At 27.1% G+C, this 20,427-nt stretch overlaps 8 protein-coding genes and 1 non-coding gene across 9 annotated transcripts; 4 read left to right on the top strand and 5 right to left on the bottom strand.

The window, feature by feature from the left end:
* Nucleotides 1-256: 256 nt before the first annotated feature.
* On the bottom strand, nt 257-873 carry T551_03595 (uncharacterized protein; the record flags this gene model as incomplete). Its single annotated transcript, XM_018375858.1, has 3 exons — nt 257-340; nt 386-597; nt 852-873. The coding sequence occupies 3 exons, from the start codon at nt 871-873 to the stop codon at nt 257-259; spliced, it is 318 nt and encodes a 105-aa protein (XP_018227999.1).
* A 180-nt stretch (nt 874-1,053) lies between these two features.
* T551_03594 (cytoskeletal protein-binding protein SLA1) lies at nt 1,054-4,488 on the bottom strand (the record flags this gene model as incomplete). The annotated part of the gene is made up of 5 exons (XM_018375857.1): nt 1,054-1,079; nt 1,124-1,919; nt 1,973-2,904; nt 2,949-4,215; nt 4,258-4,488. 5 exons carry the CDS (start codon nt 4,486-4,488, stop codon nt 1,054-1,056), a joined length of 3,252 nt encoding a protein of 1,083 aa, XP_018227998.1.
* A 480-nt stretch (nt 4,489-4,968) lies between these two features.
* On the top strand, nt 4,969-5,681 carry T551_03593 (DNA-directed RNA polymerase II subunit rpb7; the record flags this gene model as incomplete). Its single annotated transcript, XM_018375856.1, has 4 exons — nt 4,969-5,250; nt 5,319-5,408; nt 5,460-5,591; nt 5,637-5,681. 4 exons carry the CDS (start codon nt 4,969-4,971, stop codon nt 5,679-5,681), a joined length of 549 nt encoding a protein of 182 aa, XP_018227997.1.
* A 1,013-nt stretch (nt 5,682-6,694) lies between these two features.
* Nucleotides 6,695-8,388, top strand: T551_03592 (protein phosphatase PP2A regulatory subunit B; the record flags this gene model as incomplete). The annotated part of the gene is made up of 7 exons (XM_018375855.1): nt 6,695-6,735; nt 6,778-6,824; nt 6,899-6,996; nt 7,048-7,198; nt 7,254-7,547; nt 7,588-7,752; nt 7,802-8,388. The coding sequence occupies 7 exons, from the start codon at nt 6,695-6,697 to the stop codon at nt 8,386-8,388; spliced, it is 1,383 nt and encodes a 460-aa protein (XP_018227996.1).
* Nucleotides 8,389-8,732: 344 nt separating this feature from the next.
* Nucleotides 8,733-11,739, bottom strand: T551_03591 (uncharacterized protein; the record flags this gene model as incomplete). The annotated part of the gene is made up of 15 exons (XM_018375854.1): nt 8,733-8,902; nt 8,946-9,083; nt 9,126-9,280; nt 9,322-9,598; nt 9,645-9,746; nt 9,792-9,994; nt 10,038-10,234; nt 10,276-10,721; nt 10,765-10,879; nt 10,923-11,054; nt 11,098-11,181; nt 11,229-11,326; nt 11,375-11,573; nt 11,622-11,632; nt 11,676-11,739. The coding sequence occupies 15 exons, from the start codon at nt 11,737-11,739 to the stop codon at nt 8,733-8,735; spliced, it is 2,391 nt and encodes a 796-aa protein (XP_018227995.1).
* Nucleotides 11,740-12,398: 659 nt separating this feature from the next.
* On the top strand, nt 12,399-12,489 carry T551_05049. The gene has a single exon. It is a non-coding gene; the product is annotated as a tRNA-Pro (tRNA).
* Nucleotides 12,490-12,731: 242 nt separating this feature from the next.
* T551_03590 (uncharacterized protein) lies at nt 12,732-14,200 on the bottom strand (the record flags this gene model as incomplete). Its single annotated transcript, XM_018375853.1, has 5 exons — nt 12,732-13,145; nt 13,190-13,303; nt 13,346-13,572; nt 13,627-14,129; nt 14,175-14,200. The coding sequence occupies 5 exons, from the start codon at nt 14,198-14,200 to the stop codon at nt 12,732-12,734; spliced, it is 1,284 nt and encodes a 427-aa protein (XP_018227994.1).
* Nucleotides 14,201-14,379: 179 nt separating this feature from the next.
* On the bottom strand, nt 14,380-16,872 carry T551_03589 (uncharacterized protein; the record flags this gene model as incomplete). The annotated part of the gene is made up of 5 exons (XM_018375852.1): nt 14,380-15,066; nt 15,106-15,606; nt 15,653-16,389; nt 16,438-16,596; nt 16,653-16,872. 5 exons carry the CDS (start codon nt 16,870-16,872, stop codon nt 14,380-14,382), a joined length of 2,304 nt encoding a protein of 767 aa, XP_018227993.1.
* Nucleotides 16,873-18,028: 1,156 nt separating this feature from the next.
* T551_03588 (ATP-dependent RNA helicase HAS1) lies at nt 18,029-19,992 on the top strand (the record flags this gene model as incomplete). Its single annotated transcript, XM_018375851.1, has 7 exons — nt 18,029-18,461; nt 18,511-18,828; nt 18,874-19,175; nt 19,217-19,378; nt 19,423-19,578; nt 19,618-19,758; nt 19,804-19,992. The coding sequence occupies 7 exons, from the start codon at nt 18,029-18,031 to the stop codon at nt 19,990-19,992; spliced, it is 1,701 nt and encodes a 566-aa protein (XP_018227992.1).
* Between the last annotated feature and the right edge of the window lie 435 nt (nt 19,993-20,427).

The raw sequence follows: 20,427 nt of genomic DNA, 5'->3' as shown, positions 1-20,427 counted from the left end.
TTAAAACATTTTAAAAGTTAAAATCTCCAATACTGTAAAATAAAATATAAAAAAAATTAATTTTAAAATAATTTCAAACAAATATAAAAAAAGTAGGTTATAATTCTTGAAAGTTATTTAATTCAATCATAGAATCAGGAATTGAAATCATCTAATAACAAAATGAAAATTTTGTAATCATTAATGAGATATTTTAAGAATTTAATATTTATATTAAAAACAATTTTACAGTATAAGCTAGTAAATTATAAAAGCCTTAATGGCCTGTTATTTTTCGTGATTCTGAAATATAATGCGTTAATTTTTCTATTTTATTCTTAGCACGACCTAAGGTTCCAAGCTAAATAGCGTTATATATATTTATATAAAAAATATAAAAACTAACTCTTTTTTTTGCGAGTCTACGTGCACGTTTATCCTTCGAATTACGTAGCAACTCAATAACACGCCGTTCATAAGGTGCAAATCCAGCAACTTCATGGATAATCTCCCGGATAAAAGAAACTCGTTTCGACAAACAACCTTTTCTACGTGATATTCGAGTAGCTGTTGGATATGGAGTAGTTTTATGGCCACGATTAAGCCCTACAGCTAGTCCTAAAAATAATTAATTATATGTTTTCAATAGAAAAAAATATAAAAAAAATAGAAAAAATGTTATCTTCAAACACCAACCCTTTCTTTATCTGTTCTTTTCCGTTTTTTTTTGCCATATATATTAATATTAAAAAAAAATTAATAAATTATTTTTTTGTTATTTAAACGGATTTAAACATGATTCATTAAGAGTCTAAGAGCTAAGAACTTGAAAAAAAACATATTTTCTTCTTATAATAGTGTACTTTACTTACCACTTCTCTCTTGTTTTGTCATTTTTAAATTTTTCTATATTTCTAAAACTAATGGATTTTAATCGTAGTACGTTTAAATCGTCTGAAGATTTTAATAATTATAGCAACAAAAAAAGTAAATGCTAAAAAATATAAAATTATGATTAAAATAATTAATTTAATTGCTAATTTTAATGTATTTAAAACTAATATATATTAAAAACTAAAAACCAAAAGGGTTTTCCGGTGCTAATAATATTATTAAAAAATGCATTTAAATAAGAAAAATATACTTGCTGCTGCTAAATTTGCACGTTTTTTTGGATAATCAAATTGTGATGACTTTGGCGCTCCAAATTGAACAGGTTTGAATACTAAGGTTTGTTGAAAAGACGTAGAAATATTTGCAGGTTGCGATAATGCTAAAAAAGACGGACCGTTTCCAACATTTTCTAAGGTCTGGGGAGCAATAAGATTATTCTGGTATGTTTGATGCTTGTTAGATGACTGTTGATGCAAGATGGATGACTGGCGCTGATCTGGTAACTGTTGCGTATTTTGCTGAAAAAATAATGACTGTTGGTTATAACTATCGTATTGAGAAGGAATTGAACGACAGAAATTATTAACTGTCTGGAAAGGTTGCTGTGCAACAACCGTTTTCTCAGGTACAACACTATTATATCCATTATTTTGTAAATTTAGTGGTAAGCCCATGCTTTGCTGGGCAAGAGGAAATGAATTATGCATAATATGGGTCTGATTTGCTGAAAGCTGAGGATTTATGTAAACTGAATTTTCTAAAACTTGTTGTTTAGCTTTTTGATCAAATCCAATCTGAGGTTGAAATGCATGTTGTGGTTGGAATTGAGAAACAATAGGTTGCACAATAGATGATGAAAAACATTGTTGTGAAGCAATAGTCGAAGGATTTGTAGCTCCATAACTGTAAAAAGGCTGAAAACGTGATGAATTAGATGTTGAATTAATAAACGGAGCTGAAAATGGTTCAATAATATTATGTTGACCTTGAAGAACTATTTGAGAAGCAGGCTGTGTTACTGGTAAAATATTTTGCTGAACTTGTTTCTATAAAAATAATATGATTAAAATAAAATTCTTATAAAAATAAAATAACTAACCTGAGGAATCTGAGCCGAAATAGGCGGTACATGAGTAGGATTCATAGGAGGGGTTGATAAAGACAAGTTTTTCATTACATAGTTCAATTGGGAATTAGAGTCATCTAATTTTGAGGGAATAGGTGATTTGAGTTTCTGAGTATTAGACGATTTAATACACCAAGCATCATCATCAAATCCAGACATCGGTGTTTCTTCAATTCCTGAAAGCTCTTTATTCTTACCTTGAGAATCATTATCAATTACATGCTTGGTTTGAAATGGCTGTGATTTCAGAGATTCAACACTATTTTTTAGCTTTCCATTCGAAAGTGTAGATGAATTTGGCTCTTTTTTTTTTATAACAGAATCTGTCATTAAAACAGAGTTTATTTGATTTTTTAATTTCTTCGTTTCTACACTAGATTCTTGAATATTTGGTTTATCTTTAAGCTTATATTTTTCCCTTATATATCTAGTAATTCGAATAATATCATCTTCCCTTATACCAAGAGTTCGCATATTTTCTGACGTAAGATCTAATAAATTTGATTCAGTTAAATTATCACTTTGAAAATTTGTAGCATAAGTTTGACATAAATTGTATTTAACACCTGATGACAAAAAAAAGTCAAACCAATCATAATTACTTTTAGATTCCAAAGTAGTGTTAATTTCATGCTTATTTGAAACAATTTTATCTTTAGCTTTACAATATTTAGAATCATTAGATATTGAACTTGTGTCTGTATTTTGTTTATTCTTTGATGATTCAGCAATACTCTCAACATAAAGCACATCTTCTGCTGACATTTTTGATAAAGGAACAGATATTTTTACCCCATTAAGCTTATGCAAATGAATTTTATTATCAATAACACCTAAAAATTGCGCATCTACTTTAAATGTGCCAGTTCTATCAGTCCATGTCTTAATTTTATCTAATTGCGGCTCTAATTTCATCAATTGCAGAACAATTATATTAAAATTTACTTACTATTTATTTTTTTCTCTACATGGTTTTTCTTTTCCGATTTTTGCAATTCATTATTATTAGTTTTTTTTTCCAATTTTTGCAATTCATTATTATCAATTTTTTTTATACTTTTTAACTCTCGAAAATGACATTTGATATATGAAGCCGGAACCAAACCCTCAGAATCACCCTGTTTTACCTTCCACCAATCACAACTAGTAGTATCATCTAAAATAAAAACATATGTATTTGCTTTTACAGAGAGTTCATCCTCTTCACATGCATCAAAATCATATAAAACTATACCCTTTTTTCCTTCCAATTGTTTATGGTTAAAATAATTAACATCAGTATTATTATTATCATCATTATCATTGTCACTATTATAATCATTATTAACATTATTACTAAATTTACGATCTTTATATGAAGTTTTCTCTATCCCTTTAGCATTTATTCCTGAACTTAAATCTAACGTTGACGTTATGTTAGCAGCAGATGCTATTTCTTTTGAACGAGGAGAACATGAAATATTAGCAAGGTTTTCAATTGCAGAATAAATTTCAACAGCAGTTTCAAGAGATCCAGCGTGAAAATCAAAAGAAATAGATGATTTACCAGAACTTACGTCAATAAATACATGCTTTTTTTCAAAAGAATATCGAATAATGGAAGTAATAGGCCAAACTTGATGTTTTTTACCAGAATCACTAGAAAACGTAATACTACTATTTCCAACACTTAAAATACCCCTTCTCCTTTTTTTTTTATCAATTTCATAAACTGTCCATGTTTTAAGACTTTCATTAGAACTATCTTGATACGTATCAAAAAAATATGATTCATTAGATACAGCATATGCGTCTAAAACTTCAGAATTTTCAGAAGTCTTACGAAAAAATGCCTTTTCAGGAGCTTTTCCGGCATTTTTATATGATTGATTTATAGATGATCCATGTTGAGATAAATCGGAAGAATGTGTTTCTTTTGATGTATCTATTTTTTTTAAAGAATTCGGAGATACGCCTAAATTCGATACAAATAAAGGAGATGAGCTAGAATTTATCTGAGCCCCATTAGGATTATGAATAGGCGATGCCATATTCCCTGTTATTTTTTCAAGATAATTACTTGGTGCGAATCCATATGACATTCTACAACGAGCAAAAACCCAATTTTCATTATCTTCATCAAACACATCAAGAATCTCGCCTTCGTTGAATGATATCTCCTCAGAGGATTGCTGTTCATAATCGTATAATGTCCGAACTTGATAAATTGGTTGACACTAAAATAGTTTAATAGAACTATGTAAAAACATAGTTCTCACTTCTTCAAGATAATTTCCTGGAACCAATCCTACATCTCCATCTTCTTGATCTGATGGTGCCTTTTTTTTAACTTTCCACCACAGATCTTCACCCTTTTCAAGAACATAAAGCAGCTCATTCTCCTCCAGTTCTAATTCTCTGTTTTCTTTTGCCACTAATTCTTGATCTTGTTGAGGCTGATAAGGATAAAGTGAACGATATACACCAATAAAAGGCTTTTCTTCTGTCATTTTTTCTTAATTTCAATTCTTCTAATAATATAGATAATCTTTTTTTTGTTTCTATTTTTTTTAATTATTAAAAACAAAAAAAAGACATTTCTTACTTTTTAACCTTAAAAATTAACCATTTACACGTATCTAAGTAATATATCCCGTGTTTTTGAGTTTTTATCTATTAACGATGTTTCTAAATTTATCATAAATGAACATTCGTAAAAAAATCAACGAACCATTTTTTTAAAAAAAAGCAATTTCTATCATTGTTGAATACAAAACAGTATATAGTTTTGCTGTATTTAAGTCAAAGAGTGTTTTTTAATAGCTAAAGAGAAAAAAGAAGAAAAAAACTACAAGAAAAAACGTTTTATAGCAGTTTTTTTAGAAAAGTAGATTTCTTTATAAAAGACTTAAAATTGCTCATTAACAGAGGTTTATTTAGACTGATGCCTGGGAGCTTGTGTGTTTAAAACATCAGCGATGGTGTGCTAGATGTTTATTTTTATTCTTGCTAACATTTTCGGTCAGTTTTTTTTGAAAGATCTTACTCTAAGAATTACCCTACATCCATCCTTTTTTGGTCCCCGTATGCGTGATTACCTTAAAGCAAAACTATTGTCAGATGTAGAGGGGACATGTTCAGGAAATTATGGATATATTATCTGCGTTTTGGACAGTAATAAAATTGATATTGGAAAAGGCCGTATTGTACCAGGAAAAGGTGAAGCAGAGTTTGAAGTAGGCTATAAAGCAGTAGTATGGCGTCCATTTAGAGTTAGTCCTACAACAAAGCTTTTTACATAAGCTTGTTGCGTTTTTAAAAACAACTTAAAATTTTTTAGGGAGAGGTTCTTGATGCTATTGTTTCTACAGTAAATAAAATGGGTTTTTTTGCAGATGTGGGTCCTTTTTCGATATTTGTATCAAGTCATGTATGTATATGTTGTTTGTGATTTTCATTTTAATTGTAAATTTATATACAGTTGATTCCTTCTGATCTCAAGTTTGATCCAACATCGAATCCACCTTCTTATGCCTCAGAGGATCAATTGGTTGAAAAAGGTGCTAAAGTTCGGTTAAAAATTGTTGGAACAAGAAATGATGCAACTGAAATTGTAAGATTTTACTTTCTTTTTGCTTATAAATATTAACAGAATTAGTTTGCTATTGGGACAATTAAAGAAGTAGTTCTATATAAATGGTAGATATGTTACTTAAGTATTTTAGGACTATCTTGGTTGTCTTTAAAAAATATTATATTAAAGAATTTCTCTAAATCAGAATGAAAATGTACAAAAAAGTATTTTAGAACTTAAAAAAGGGAATTTATTTCATGTTTTAAATATAAATGTCTATTATAACTGATCGTTTAAAAACACGGGTTTTCATATAAGTATTTATCATTTAAAAGACTTTCGTTTAACTGTTTAATTTGAAAATAGCCTTTTATTAATTTATGAAAGACAATTAATGGGATCTTTTTATCAAAAACACATAATTATTTCTTATTTACTAGTTTTTTGGCTTTAGAAATAGTTTCATTAACATGTATTCTGCAATTATGTTTTTTTGTAAAATTAAATTTCTCTATTTTTATTTAAGATATATACCGTATTTATAAAAAATGATCCTTATTTGCAAGAATATCTTAATACTGTTTTTAGCAGCAAATATTCATATTATTGTACATTTTAGAAATTCGAAAATGAAAAAATGAAAGATTTATTTTTATTTTGAATTTATTTATATAACATTGTATACTTCCTATACTATTATTTGCTTTTATTTTGTTAATTTCAAATATTTAAGTACTTTTTTTCCAAAAAAAATTCTTAAATATTTCAAACAATATTCTTTACTTTTTTCCCATATTTTAGTATTTATATTTTCTTTTGCTCTTAGATATACCCAATTCTTTAAAAATAATATATCTTTAAATTATAAACTATATTTTAACAGTTTGAATTGATTTTCAATAATAAATGGTATTGGCTCGATATAATTTTTACACTTATCACCAAAAAAATTGTCTATAAATATCAAAAGAAAAAACATTTAAGGATTCCTGTAAATATAAAAAGCAAAGCATTCTATATTTTAATAAGTTTTAATTTTAAATGGGAAAATTTTAATTAATATTTAATTAGAAAAATAAGTATAAAAACATTAAATTAGTTAAACGGAAATTTGAAGGGAAGAGAAAAGAAAATAGTGAAGAATGATAGATGGAGATGGAGGTCCACATTGGAAATTTGCCCAGTAAACAATTTTTTATTTAAATTTTAAATCAAATATTTATAGTTTTAGATGTTTCGGAGACAAAGGGGATATAGAAGATATTACAGAAGGTATAATTCTATATTATTAAAAAATTTAAAAATATACTATTTTCATCAAACATAATGTGCTTATAAGTGATTAGCGGATATCATTAGCACAGTCGAATTTGATCACACTGGAGATTATCTTGCAACAGGCGACAAAGGTGGCAGAGTTGTTTTATTTGAAAGAAATCGTACAGTATATTACTTTTTTCTTTATAAGTATACGTTTTTATTGTTTTCTTTTTAGAAAAAGAATTGTGAATACCGATTTTATACTGAATTTCAATCCCATGAACCTGAATTTGATTATCTAAAATCATTAGAAATTGAGGAGAAAATCAACAAAATAAAATGGTGTAAACGGCAAAATGCCGCACATTTTCTATTATCTACAAATGGTATAAAACTTGTTTATACAAAATCATTTTATTAACTAAATATTTTATTAAATAGACAAAACTATAAAATTATGGAAAATATTCGAAAAATCTCTTAAAGTTGTAGCAGAAAACAATCTTTCTGATGGTCTTCATTCTTCTTCATATATTACATCGCCTGAATTACTTAAATTACCACGAATGAGTCATCATGATACAATTATTGCATCAGTTCCAAAAAAAATATACTCAAATGCGCATGCTTATCATATAAATTCAATTAGCATAAGCTCTGATGGGGAAACATATATCAGTGCGGACGATTTGAGGATAAATTTATGGAACTTAAATATAGCAGATCAATCATTTAGTAAGTTTATTTAATTTATATTTAACTTATTCATTTTTAGATATTGTTGATATTAAACCGGTGAATATGGAAGAACTTACAGAAGTTATTACTTCAGCTGAATTTCATCCTTTACATTGTAATCAATTTATGCTTAGTAGTAGTAAAGGTACAATTAAGCTTGTTGATATGCGTCAATCTGCTCTTTGTGACCAACATGCTAAAAGTAAATATGTATTCTCTTACAATATTTGTTTAATTTAATTAACAATTAGTCTTTGAGGAACAAGAAGATCCTGCATCAAAATCTTTTTTTTCTGAAATTATTTCGTCAATTTCTAATGTTAGGTTTTCACATGATGGAAAATACATTCTTTCCAGAGACTACCTTACTCTTAAGATCTGGGATATAGCAATGGAAAAACATCCTATTAAAGTAATAAATATGCATGATGGACTTAGATCGAAATTATGCGACTTATATGAAAACGATTGTATTTTCGATAAATTTGAATGCATTTTCTCTGGAGATGGAAAGAATGTTTTATCTGGAAGTTACAATAACACTTTAATGATTTATCCTACTGATACATCTGATACATGTTCTAATAGAGAAATTATTTTACAAGCTGACAGATCTGCTTTTAAAGCGAAAAAGGCTGGAGGAAATAAAAAACTATGTACAAAAGGAATATATCCAGGCTTACGAGAAAACGGAGGAGTCGATCTAATTGATGTTGATAAGATAGATTTTAATAAAAAGATTTTACACTCTAGTTGGCATCCAAATGAAGATTCTATTGCTGTTGCAGCAACTAATAATGTAAGTTTTATATTTTTTTTACAATTAACACAATTATAGTTATTTATTTTTTCAACACTTTAAAAACAAAGATTTAAGGCTATTTAGTTACCAATTTTTTCTTTTTTCACATAAATATATTATTATGTAATTTATAAGTTAAAACATTATAAATCAGAAACCATAGATAACATATTTAGGAAAAAGCACCATATATTTTTCTGTGCTGTAAATTAATATCACATTTTGTTTACTATTTTATAATCCCGTAATTTGTTTCTAAGAACTCGTAATAAATAAAAATATTTAGATTTTATCTGTTTCCAAGATTAAAATACATGGTTTTCTACTCATTACTAAATAGCATCATGATACTATTTACATAATACAATACAATTCCTTTATTACTTTTTAAAAGCTTCTTTAAGCCATTCATACATCCTTTTATAAATCGTATATTTTGCATTATTAGCAGATATATCATGCGCATTATCAGGGAAAATATGCATATCATAGTTAGTAAGCCCATGATATACAAGACCACTAACAAACTTCATTGTATGTTGAAGATGAACTACAAAAATATTAATTTGTTAACAATAAAAACATAATTATACCATTTTCATCAGCTGATCCATGCATAACGAGAAAACGAGTTGCATTTTTGAAACCCAGAATATTAGTAATAGAAGCATCTTGATAACCTGCAGGGTTTTGATTAAATAAGCCCAAATATCTTTCTGTATATATGGTATCTATAAAATTTAGCTTTGACTATTAAAATAAAAAATTAATACCATAATATCTAAAATCTGTTCCAGGGGCAACAGATATTCCGTATTGAAACACACCAGTCCCTTTTTCAAGGGCCTTTAAAGTTATATAACCTCCATAGCTCCAACCCCAGATTGCAAATTTATCTTTATCAACATATTTTTTATTTTTCCATTGTCTAAAGAAATGAACAAAATATCAAAAAAATAAAACAATTACCTAGCTACTTCCAATTGGTCTAATGATTCATAAACACCAATACGTCCTTGAATTTCCGTTAAGAACTTTCTACCCATAAGACCCGTTCCTCTTCCATCAACTGAAACAACTATACATTGGAGATCAGGATCTGATGAAAGGACTGAACTCCATGAAACTCTGTATCTTTTTGAAACAAGTTGACTAGCAGGTCCTCCATAAACATGAAATAAAACAGGATATTTAGTTGCACCGGAATCATCAAAATTAGGTGGCACTATCTCTAAAACATTCATATCTAACAAATATAAGAATATGAAGCAATAATTGGTAAGCAAAGATACCATAATCACCGACTCTTATTGTAGAATATCTCTTTTCTGGCAAATCATATTTCCCCAATTTCTCAGTAAGATCTTCATTCTTTTCGATGATAAGATCATAATCTTTATAATATTAATTTGTTCATATTTTAATTTTAAATTATTTACCTTCATTATCTACTTTCTTAATTTTTTGCCAAGGCACTTCAGGACCTGTATAAGTTAATAGATAAGCTGTCCCACTTGGTGAAAAGTCTGCATAATAATAACCATCTTTCTCTTCGTCTGTAACAGCGACAACATCTCCTCCTAAAAGACTCACCTTATATAAATGCCTTTCAATTGAACTTTTTTTTGTAGCAATAAAATAACTTATAATATTAAATTGTTGTTGGATAAAAAATATTAACATACACTGTACTCTTAGGAGAATCAAAACCAGCTATACTAACTACTTCCCAATTTCCATTAGTAAGGAACTTTGGATTTTTATAAGAGTTTAAGCGAAAATAAGCAATATGATAATATCCTTTATTTATAGCGATTTCAATATACCCGTTTCCATACCTTTTAGCATTCCGATTTGATGGAATTGGTGTAACTTGGGTGCCCTAGTGAAAATTAAAAAAAAAAATATTAATATCAAACATACTGGTTCAAACCATCCGCCATCAATCTTAGTAGCATTCAAAGTCCTAGTCAACTTCCCATCACCAGTTGTAGCATTAAATAAATAAACATATTGAAAATTAGATTGCCGATTAGTTTTTTTAACCAAAAGCTCTGTTTTCCCAACCCAAACAACTTCTGTTATAATATTGTCATCATCTTTAGTATCTGTATTATTCAAATATTTAACTTTATGTCCATTATGAATATCAACAATATGAAGAGATACTTGTGGATTTTTAGAGCCCACTCTAGGGTATTTAAGAGTCATTGTTTCAGGGTATATCGGAGCTGAATATTTATACGAATAGGACTCCATATGAAGTGGTATATGAATGTTCTCTACCTCAGTATCATTGGTGCGAATAAAAGCAAGATATTTAGAATCTGGAGACCACCAAAAGACATGATTAGTAGAAAAAACTTCCTCTAACCTAATTAAAAATATAATAAAAAATAACAATAAAGTAACCTTCATATACCCAGTCCGGAATGCCATTAAAAATATCATTACTACCATCAGTTGTTACTCTTTGAGCATTTTCCGCTCCATCCTGTACATAAATATCATTTTCATATACATAAGCCTAATAATATTAATAAATATATTTTATTATAAATGAAAAATACTAATTTATGGCCAGTTGGACTCCATCGAGCATATGAAACTTTGGCATTAGATTGATCTTTAATAAGAGGCGTAAGTTCTTGCTTTTTAACATCATAAACCCAATAATTTCCAAAATAAGAATGCCTCCATCTCTAAAAAAATATTAAAAAAAAAAAAATAAAAATGAATATAGACCTTCTCCGCATAGGCTAAAAATAATATATATTTCATATCATTAGAAACCCGATAATTGTAAAATATAAAACTCCCTCCATTAGACTAATAATTAAAAATAAATATTTAACAATTAGACAAATATAAAATACCTTTTTTACTTGAGTTTCATTCAAAAACATATAACTTGTACCATTAAGGTATACACGTATAATAGTCTTATCTCTTCTATCAAAATAAGAAACTTCATCTATTAACCATATTAAGAAAAGAATACAAATCAATGCAATTTAAATACCTCCACTGGCCCATTTTATATTTTGATAAGAAGGATAAAATTCCTTAAAATGCCATTTATCTAAAGTAACACGGCGAGAATCATCTAGTTTATGAACTTTTTTGGCTTGAGCTCTAATAACAAATATAACAATCATTAAAATAACTAATAAAAAGATAACAAGTGCAGCAGTAATAATGACATATTTTCTTCGGGACTTCTAATTACTTATAAATCATGAAAAAATCATTTGAAAGTAAAAAAATACCTTTGGTTTCTCTGTAGCAATTAGGATCATAAATTTAATTATAATATATTTTACCTTGATTATCCTGTGTAGGAGCTATATTATTTTGAGCTTTTTCTGTATCATTTTCCAGAGACATCTCGCCTGAAATGCTTTAATTATGTTTCTAATAATAAATAATATAAATATTTTTTTTTCCAAAAAGATAACAATATATAATTTTTTTAATAAATAGCATAAAACCAATATTTTTAACGATCGAAAATTAACTAAAAAAGATTAGTGTATAATCTAAAAAACATACACTAATCTTTATACTTAAATAGAATTTTTAAACATTTTCTTAAAAACAAAATATGTCTATTTAAGTCAACACAAATATTTCTATATTTTGAGATTTGTGTATTTTTGTATTCCAAAAATGGTTGATACAAAAAATAGATGTTAATAACTAAAATAAAAAACAAAGATATAAAAAAAGACCTATTAAAACTTAAAATATGTATTTCTTTTTAATAAAAATGTAATAAGCTATTATATTAAAAAAGTTAAAATCTTGATAAATACTGTTCTAGAAGTTGGGTTATTACTTTTTAAAAAGTTAATTTGATGTTGGTTTGAGAAAATCACATGTACTAAAATTAGCTACAATTTAATAGTGCGTAGTAAATAGTTTTAAAAACTAAAAATAGTTAGCGAAATCTAACGTTTATAATTTTAAGCTAAATAATGTCTAAAAAATTAAAAACTCTAATCTTAATGATTTATATTCGCTAAAGAAAACCATTCGTGCTAAACGGCTCTATGGTCTAGTAGTAAGATTCCGCTTTCGGGTCGTCTCTCTTGACATGAATAGCGGAGGTCCCGGGTTCAATTCCCGGTAGAGCCCTGAGGAATTTTATATTACTTAGGATTTTAATTAGAGTAATATAGAAGTAATTTCGAAAGTTGAGAAGTGTTTTTTCCAATTCTAAAAAATCAACATTAGTTTATAGTTTCAACTAAAAAGGGCTCAAACTGTTTTATATTGTAAAATTAATAAATCTGTTTACGATTTATTATTTATTAAATTAATTTTTTAAAAGTCATTTTAAAATTTCTGTAAAAATTTTTTTTAGTTCTATAAGATTTTTAATTCTGTAGTTTCTTTTTTAAAATAAGGCTTATAACGTATTCACTATGTTCAAAAATATTTTGTATATGTAAGACATTATCTGTTATTTTATTTTTTTCCCTTATTTTTTTAATTTCCTCATTGAATAGTGAAACCCTATTGTTTTTCGCAATTTCTATAGCTTGTTTCTCCTCTTGAGTAGGTTTTTTTGATACATGATTTTTATAAACATGTTTTAACATCAATTGAAGTAAGAAACTATACTTTGCTTTTTCTGGTAACCTTAACTTTGCTTGAGAAGCAATTGTTGGCCACAATCTTAACATGTCTATAGATAATTCCGAAAAATGTTTACTTAATTTCGAATGAATAGAATACTTTACAAGTAGTAAATGACATAAATTTATTTTTAAAGATGGAGGAATTGCATTCTATAATATAAATTAGGTTAATTTTGATAATCTTAAATAAATACTGAAAAATAAAAAATAAACTTATCTATCTCCAAATTTTTTAAATAAATAGACAATTCGTTTTCAAAATTAAATTGATTAAAATACGTTGGTAAACTACATACTGCATCATATATCTAAACAATTCTTAAAAAACCTTAAAAATATTAATAATTTACCAAATACAAAAATCGTTTTCTTAGCATCATACTTTCTATAGATTTTACTGAACTTGTTTTTTTTTCATCTGGTAATTCTACTATATTAGAAGATAATGGACATTTATATTCTTCTGATTCTATATTATTAAATATAGCTGTTAAGATTTGCTTAATGTCTGGTTTTTCTTTATTATCATTTTTAAAAGAATTCATAAGCAATGTTTTTTCTAATTCTTTCTCAAATTCTACAAGAATATTAGACTAATATAGATTGTTTTTTTTGGTTTTTCAAATTAAACCTTGTTCGGAATACTCTTTCCAATCCATTTCTAGGATAGTTATGATACAGTCCAAAAATACATATAAATATGGGGATGATTCATTAAAACATTGCTGAACAAGTTCCCAGATGTTTGAAAATTTAGAAAAAATAGACTTTGTAAGATTCAATTGCATATTATCTTGCATATCTAAATAGTCAGTATTTATATCATTATCTTGTCTTTTAGATCTTTGAGAACGCTTATTATGAGAAAACATCCAAAACCATTGAGTATTCAATTCATTCCTGTATAATTTTTTTGAATAAATTATTCTATGTACAAGCTGTGCTGCTTTTTGAGAAATATGATAATTTTCGTGACTTTTTTGTATAATAAGATTCATTAGAACGCGCAAATATTTTTCAGGTAAAAAAGGAATAAACTCTAAATTTTCATTTTTTTTTGGCATCAAAACAACATCAAGAATTTCAAGACCTGAGTAATAAAGTTCTTCTTCAAAACATGAATCAATAAATAATCTAATTAATTAATACAAACTTTGCGAATAAAGAGGGTCAACATACATTAAATTCTCATCTATTGTATTCATTTTTATTAATTTTAAATTATTTTAATTTAAAAATTATTGGATTTTTTTAGAAAGGGATAATATTAATGTAGACGATAGTTTAGAATATATTTAAAATTTATTATAAAAAATAATGTAACCTTATTTCAAATCAATTCATTAAATGTTATGAAATTATTAATCATAATTCATCTAGTCATTCATACTGTTTTATTAGTATATGCATTGTGATATAACCCATAATTTCGTGTCTTTTTAGGTGCTCCTGGAATATATTGTTGAGGTTGTGAATCTAGAAATGATATGCCACGAGAATCATGATGATTAAAATGCAACTTTTGAATAGTTGAAGGTGGTTTATAAGTAGGTAAATATGAATTCATATTAGATCCACCATAAGATGCATATTCATAATCGTTATTTTTTCTGTTGGTCTGATGATCTTTTACTAAAGAATCATTACTAGATCTCATATTTGACTTAAAAGGAGGCCGAGGTGGAGCAGCTAAAGAATTTTGTGATATATAACTAGCTATAAGATCATGAGAAGGTATATAATTTATAGATTCATCAAAATTAGCATTATTTGTTTTATTTATCGAAGAATAAGATCCATCATATGAAGATAATGGATCTTTTATCTTGGACATTTCTTTAAAATATAATCCATTAGTTTGTTTTGATAAGTTAAGTTCAACATCAGAAGAAAAATTAGTCTTACTTTTAATAAATTCTGATCTATCGTCTTCCATTTGTTCATGAAGAATATCTGGATTCTCCGAAACAATAGCATATATCGACACTATAATAAGAAGAATAAGTAAGACAAGAGCAAAAGCGCAGTTAACAAGAAAAAATATTATCCCAAAAATAGCAACAATCATATCCTAAGAAAATTAGTTTAAAATAAAAATAAGAAATATTACATATATATATGATTCATTTGCAAAAATAAGTACAAAAACACTATTCAGTAGATTAATTGCTGCAACAGTAGCACTAAAAATATTCGTTTTTCTATCTAGGAAGGGACGAATATAAACAATCAAAAAGAAGTATGCTAATTGAATGATAAAAAATGCTATTGCTTGAACAAGAGGATTGCCTTGAGATAATGCTATAAAAATTGATCGTAATAAAATGAAAAATAAAAGAGGAACAGTAAAGTAATATGCAGATGCTGAAAATTGTATATATAAAGAACCCCATTTAGTCAAAACTTTAGAATCAGAGTACAAAATATATGCAGCTGTTTTATGAAATTTAAGAGAACGACGTGCTAAAATAATAACTCGGTAGGCAGCATAAACTAGTAAAGTTGTTGCTATTATTAGTGTCAAAACGGCATAAATTATTGCACCAATAGAATCACGAGAGACCAATTCCCATGTACAAAGAAGAGATAACTGAGGATATCCAATAAGCAACTTTAAAGATTAATCTTTTTTAAAAAAAATATATCAGGATTCTTACTAATCTATACATAGCACCTTTTAAAAGATCCTTCCATTCGTTTTTGAAACCAAAAAAACGTTCTTGACGTATCCAATGAGTTTTTGGAGAATAATGAAGAAAAATTCTAAACAATGCAAACCCTAGTACTATTGTGAAAATCATAATAAGAAAAAAAGAAAAGCTGGTCATAAATAAGTTCGTAGTTTCAATTCCTTCATTATAAGAGACACGATTTATACCACGAAAGACAATATTTTTAACAGTATCTGAAGCACGCTTTTCGAGAGAAACAAAACTCCGTTTTTCAACAAAAATTGAATGTTTGAATGAAGGATAATGATGGAAAATAGGTGCTCCTCCAGTAGATTTAATATACCAAGTAAAAATTTTCTGCATAAATTCCAAATTAATAATCCCCATTGTCCATTGAAAATTTTGAGTCCATGAACGCACAATAGGTGGCATTTTTGCAGACATCATACCAAAAATAGCCTGACCTTGAAAATAACTAAAAAGAGCAAATGTATTTGTTGCAATATGATGAGCAGTATTAAAATTCCCATTTTCAGATGCAATTGCACTTACGATAAGTGCAGATAATGCAATAAGACCAGATATCCATCCAACTGCTTTAACATTTACAGTCATCATATTTGTCATTGTAACTTGAACACATGCTTTAAGTTCTCCTGTATATTTATCATAAATTGTAATTTTAACGATTGCATCAATATCTGGAATAGCATATACAACGCCTAAAACCCATAAAAATATTGAATAAAGTATTTAAAAATCAAGAATACCGGGAATATGTGATGAAATATCAAGAGGAACATCGCTTTCTCCTTCAATTTGCGTAAGAGGTCCAGGCTGTAAATAACAAAGATTCGGTATTTTAAGAATGCATGGATCAATAGTTCTATTTAATACTTGTATTCCATATGCCACTATAACAACGTTAACTAAATATAACATTGTTAGAGTTCTTGAGAAAAATCGTCAACAATATATTACACACCTAGAACTTCACCTTCAATTGAGGTCATCCCATCAACACGGTATACTACTTTTTCCATATCTGGATAGTATGTAATTCGAAATATTGTTGCTATTAATCCTGAATTTTCCATACATGTAGATAAAGATTGTGTGCCAATTCCTCGTCTAGCATAAACGCGAGTATTGATATTATTCCAAAGAAGGACTAATCCTATCCATCCAAAAGCAAAAAACCTCATTTTTCTCAAAAAAATCACAAAAATGACCACTTTGTCTTATATATGCAATGATAATCTTTATGTATGTACCCAAAGAATCCAATATTTTTTACCAAAAAGTCCAAAAACAAATAGAATTGCTTTTCCCAATGATTCTACTATGCATATAGAACTTCAAAAGAGCTTATTCTTATTAATAAAATAGCATTTAAGTGTTAAATAAGAATTCTTTTTGAATTTTATGCTTTTTTACTTAGGAATTGATGCAACTCGATTTCCGTAAAAGTACTTTTCTACCTGCTTTTTTAAAATCGTGAATAATACATTATTTATTAAAGATACGAAATAACGAAACACGAACTTCAATATTAAAATTAGTCGCGTCTCAAGAAAAAGAGGGTTAAGCCCTAAAAACTATGAAAATAATTTATCTTTCATCTAAAAACTTATATTTTCCCTGTTTTTATATTGGAAAGTCTGAAATATCCCTTTAGCACTTATAGATATCGAAAATTAAATTTTGTATTATTAATATATAGCAAAAAACAACTTTTCATTAAAACTTAGGCTTTGTAGAGAATTTTAATATACTCATACTTCTCAAGACGGAAAAAACATTTTAAATATATGTTCCCTATATAATCCGTATATATATATATATACCACATATATATAGTTCGTATATGATGCATATATAACTCATATATATATATCGTATGCGTACGATAATGTATTTCAAAGAAGTTATTGTAATATACAAACGCCCATAAAATTTAGATTTTAAAGTATATCAACGCATATATTCCATTCATTTTCTCTGTAAACCTGTCTTGTAAATCTATGTCAAATATCTTACATATATATAACTAATTGAAATAGATCATGTTTATTAAACCATAAACAGCTTACGAATACTATTTCAGATAATCTATTTTTTTATTAAAGATATATTTGTGAAAAAAAACGAGATAAACATGATTTTCTTTTAGTTTATAGATTAGTAGATGGATTATATGCGTTTATGCATCGTATTATATGCGTAAATATTTTTATTAATGTTATCGAGTTCGATTTTAACTCAGACAATGATTGTCGAAATAAAATCACATTTATTTATTAATAATTTGTCAGTTTAATAGAGCCTTTAAGGCTTATTTATAGTTCTTTTTTATTATTGATGATGGCTCGGTCATCTAAACAGCATAAAACCCGCTCTAATGGCTTAGCAAATGAAAATACCGTATCTAAATCGATATCTAAAACAGTAGACCAGACGTCAGTTAATGCAGTGGATTCAGTTATTTCATCAAATGTTCCATTATCAAAGGAACAGTTGACTCCTGCTTCTACAGTAGCTCCTGATGCTGCAGTAACATTAAATTCATCAAACCCTGTTATGTTTTCTGATCTTTCACTTTCAAAACCTACAGCTAAAGCACTAGCAGAAATGGGTTTTTCTAAAATGACAGAAGTTCAAGCACGTACAATACCTATTTTAATGGCAGGCAAAGATGTTCTTGGTGCTGCAAAAACAGGAAGTGGGAAAACGTTGGCATTTTTGATTCCAGCAATTGAAATTCTGTATTTTTTGAAATTTAAGCCTAGAAATGGTTTTTTCCATTTTTTCATATGATATATATTTTTACACGTCTGTTTTAGGTACTGGCATTATTGTAATATCGCCTACTCGTGAACTTGCATTACAAATATTTGGTGTAGTTAATGATCTTTTAAAATATCATAGTCAAACATTTGGCGTTGTAATTGGGGGTGCTAATAGGCGTGCAGAGGTTGAAAAATTGGAGAAAGGTGTTAATCTTTTAATAGCAACACCTGGGCGCCTTTTGGATCATTTACAAAATACAAAAGGATTTGTTTATAAAAATTTAAAGGCACTTATTATTGATGAAGCAGACCGTATACTTGAAATTGGATTTGAAGATGAAATGCGTCAAATTATTAAAATACTTCCTAGCGGTATTTTTTATTTTGTATATATATATATATATATAGTTTTACTAGAAAACAGACAATCTATGCTATTTTCAGCAACACAAACAACGAAAGTTGAAGATCTTGCTAGAATATCACTACGACCTGGGCCTCTTTATATTAATGTGGATTCTGATAAAAAAAATTCGACAGTGGATGGTCTTGAACAAGGTTATGTTGTTTGTGATAGTGACAAACGTTTTTTACTTCTTTTTACTTTTCTCAAACGTAACCTTAAAAAAAAGATTATTGTATTTTTTTCGAGTTGTAATTCTGTAAAATATCATTCTGAATTATTAAACTATATTGATATTCCTGTCCTGGACCTTCATGTATACATTAATATATTTTATTATTTTTTGACTAGTTTTAGGGAAAACAAAAACAGCAAAAAAGAACTAATACATTTTTTGAATTTTCTAATGCAAAACAAGGAATTCTTATATGTACTGATGTAGCTGCAAGAGGTCTAGATATTCCCGCTGTAGATTGGATTATTCAATATGATCCTCCTGATGATCCAAGAGATTATATTGTAATATTTTTATTTTCATTTATTTGATAAATAACATATAATAGCATCGTGTTGGACGTACTGCTAGAGGAACTAAAGGAAAAGGAAGAAGTCTTATGTTTCTTGTACCTAGTGAATTAGGATTTTTAAGATATCTTAAAGCTGCAAAAGTTTCATTAAATGAATATGAATTTAGTAAATTAGCAAACATTCAATTACAGGTAAGGTCAATTATTGAAAAAAATATTTAATTTTTTTAGCTAGAGAAATTAATTTCAAAAAATTATTATCTAAACAGATCTGCAAAAGATGGTTATAGAAGTTATTTGCAAGCGTATTCTTCATATGCTTTAAAATCAATATTCGATGTTAATAACCTTGATCTTGCTAAAGTAGCAAAAGTAAATTAACACTATATTTAAATTTAATTATATTAATTTCTTTAGAGTTTTGGATTTGCTACTCCACCTTCTGTAAATATTAATGTTGGTAGCGGAAGCAAATCTAGTTATAAGTCTTCTAGATCTTTTAAAAGAAGATATGATGATTCTTGTAAGAATGAATATTTTAAGAAACAGAAAACGAGTCTTATATATAAAAACACTGAAAATGAAAAAAACACATGGAGTAGATAGATTATTCTAATATTGTGGTTTAATTTTGATATGTAAATTCATTAGTGAATTATTTATATTTTTTGATAAATATTGGGTTTTAAATATTAGTATTTTATTTTTTATAAATATATTGTCGATATTAATAAATATTATATTTAGAAAATAAATCCTATAGAATAATAGAAAATAATAAAATAATCCAAATAGAATATTAAGATCTTAAACTTAGATTAAAAAATATAAATATCTAAGATAAAACAAAAATTTCAAACATTTCTTACAAGGTTTTAATTTGTCGATATTTTATCTTTTAGAAATAAACGAATAAATTCTTTTAAAGCATTAGACAAATGATAAAGCAATAATGTACATGAATTTTTAATATACAAAATTTAATAATAAAAATTCATGAAAATATTACTCTAGAAAATTAAAAACCGTACAATTAAACAT

This window comes from Pneumocystis jirovecii (genome assembly GCF_001477535.1).
Source record: "Pneumocystis jirovecii RU7 chromosome Unknown supercont1.18, whole genome shotgun sequence".
NCBI classification, from domain to species: Eukaryota; Fungi; Ascomycota; class Pneumocystomycetes; order Pneumocystales; family Pneumocystaceae; genus Pneumocystis; species Pneumocystis jirovecii.
Note: the sequence above shows the minus strand (reverse complement) of the source record. Positions and strands in the feature narration are given on the sequence as shown.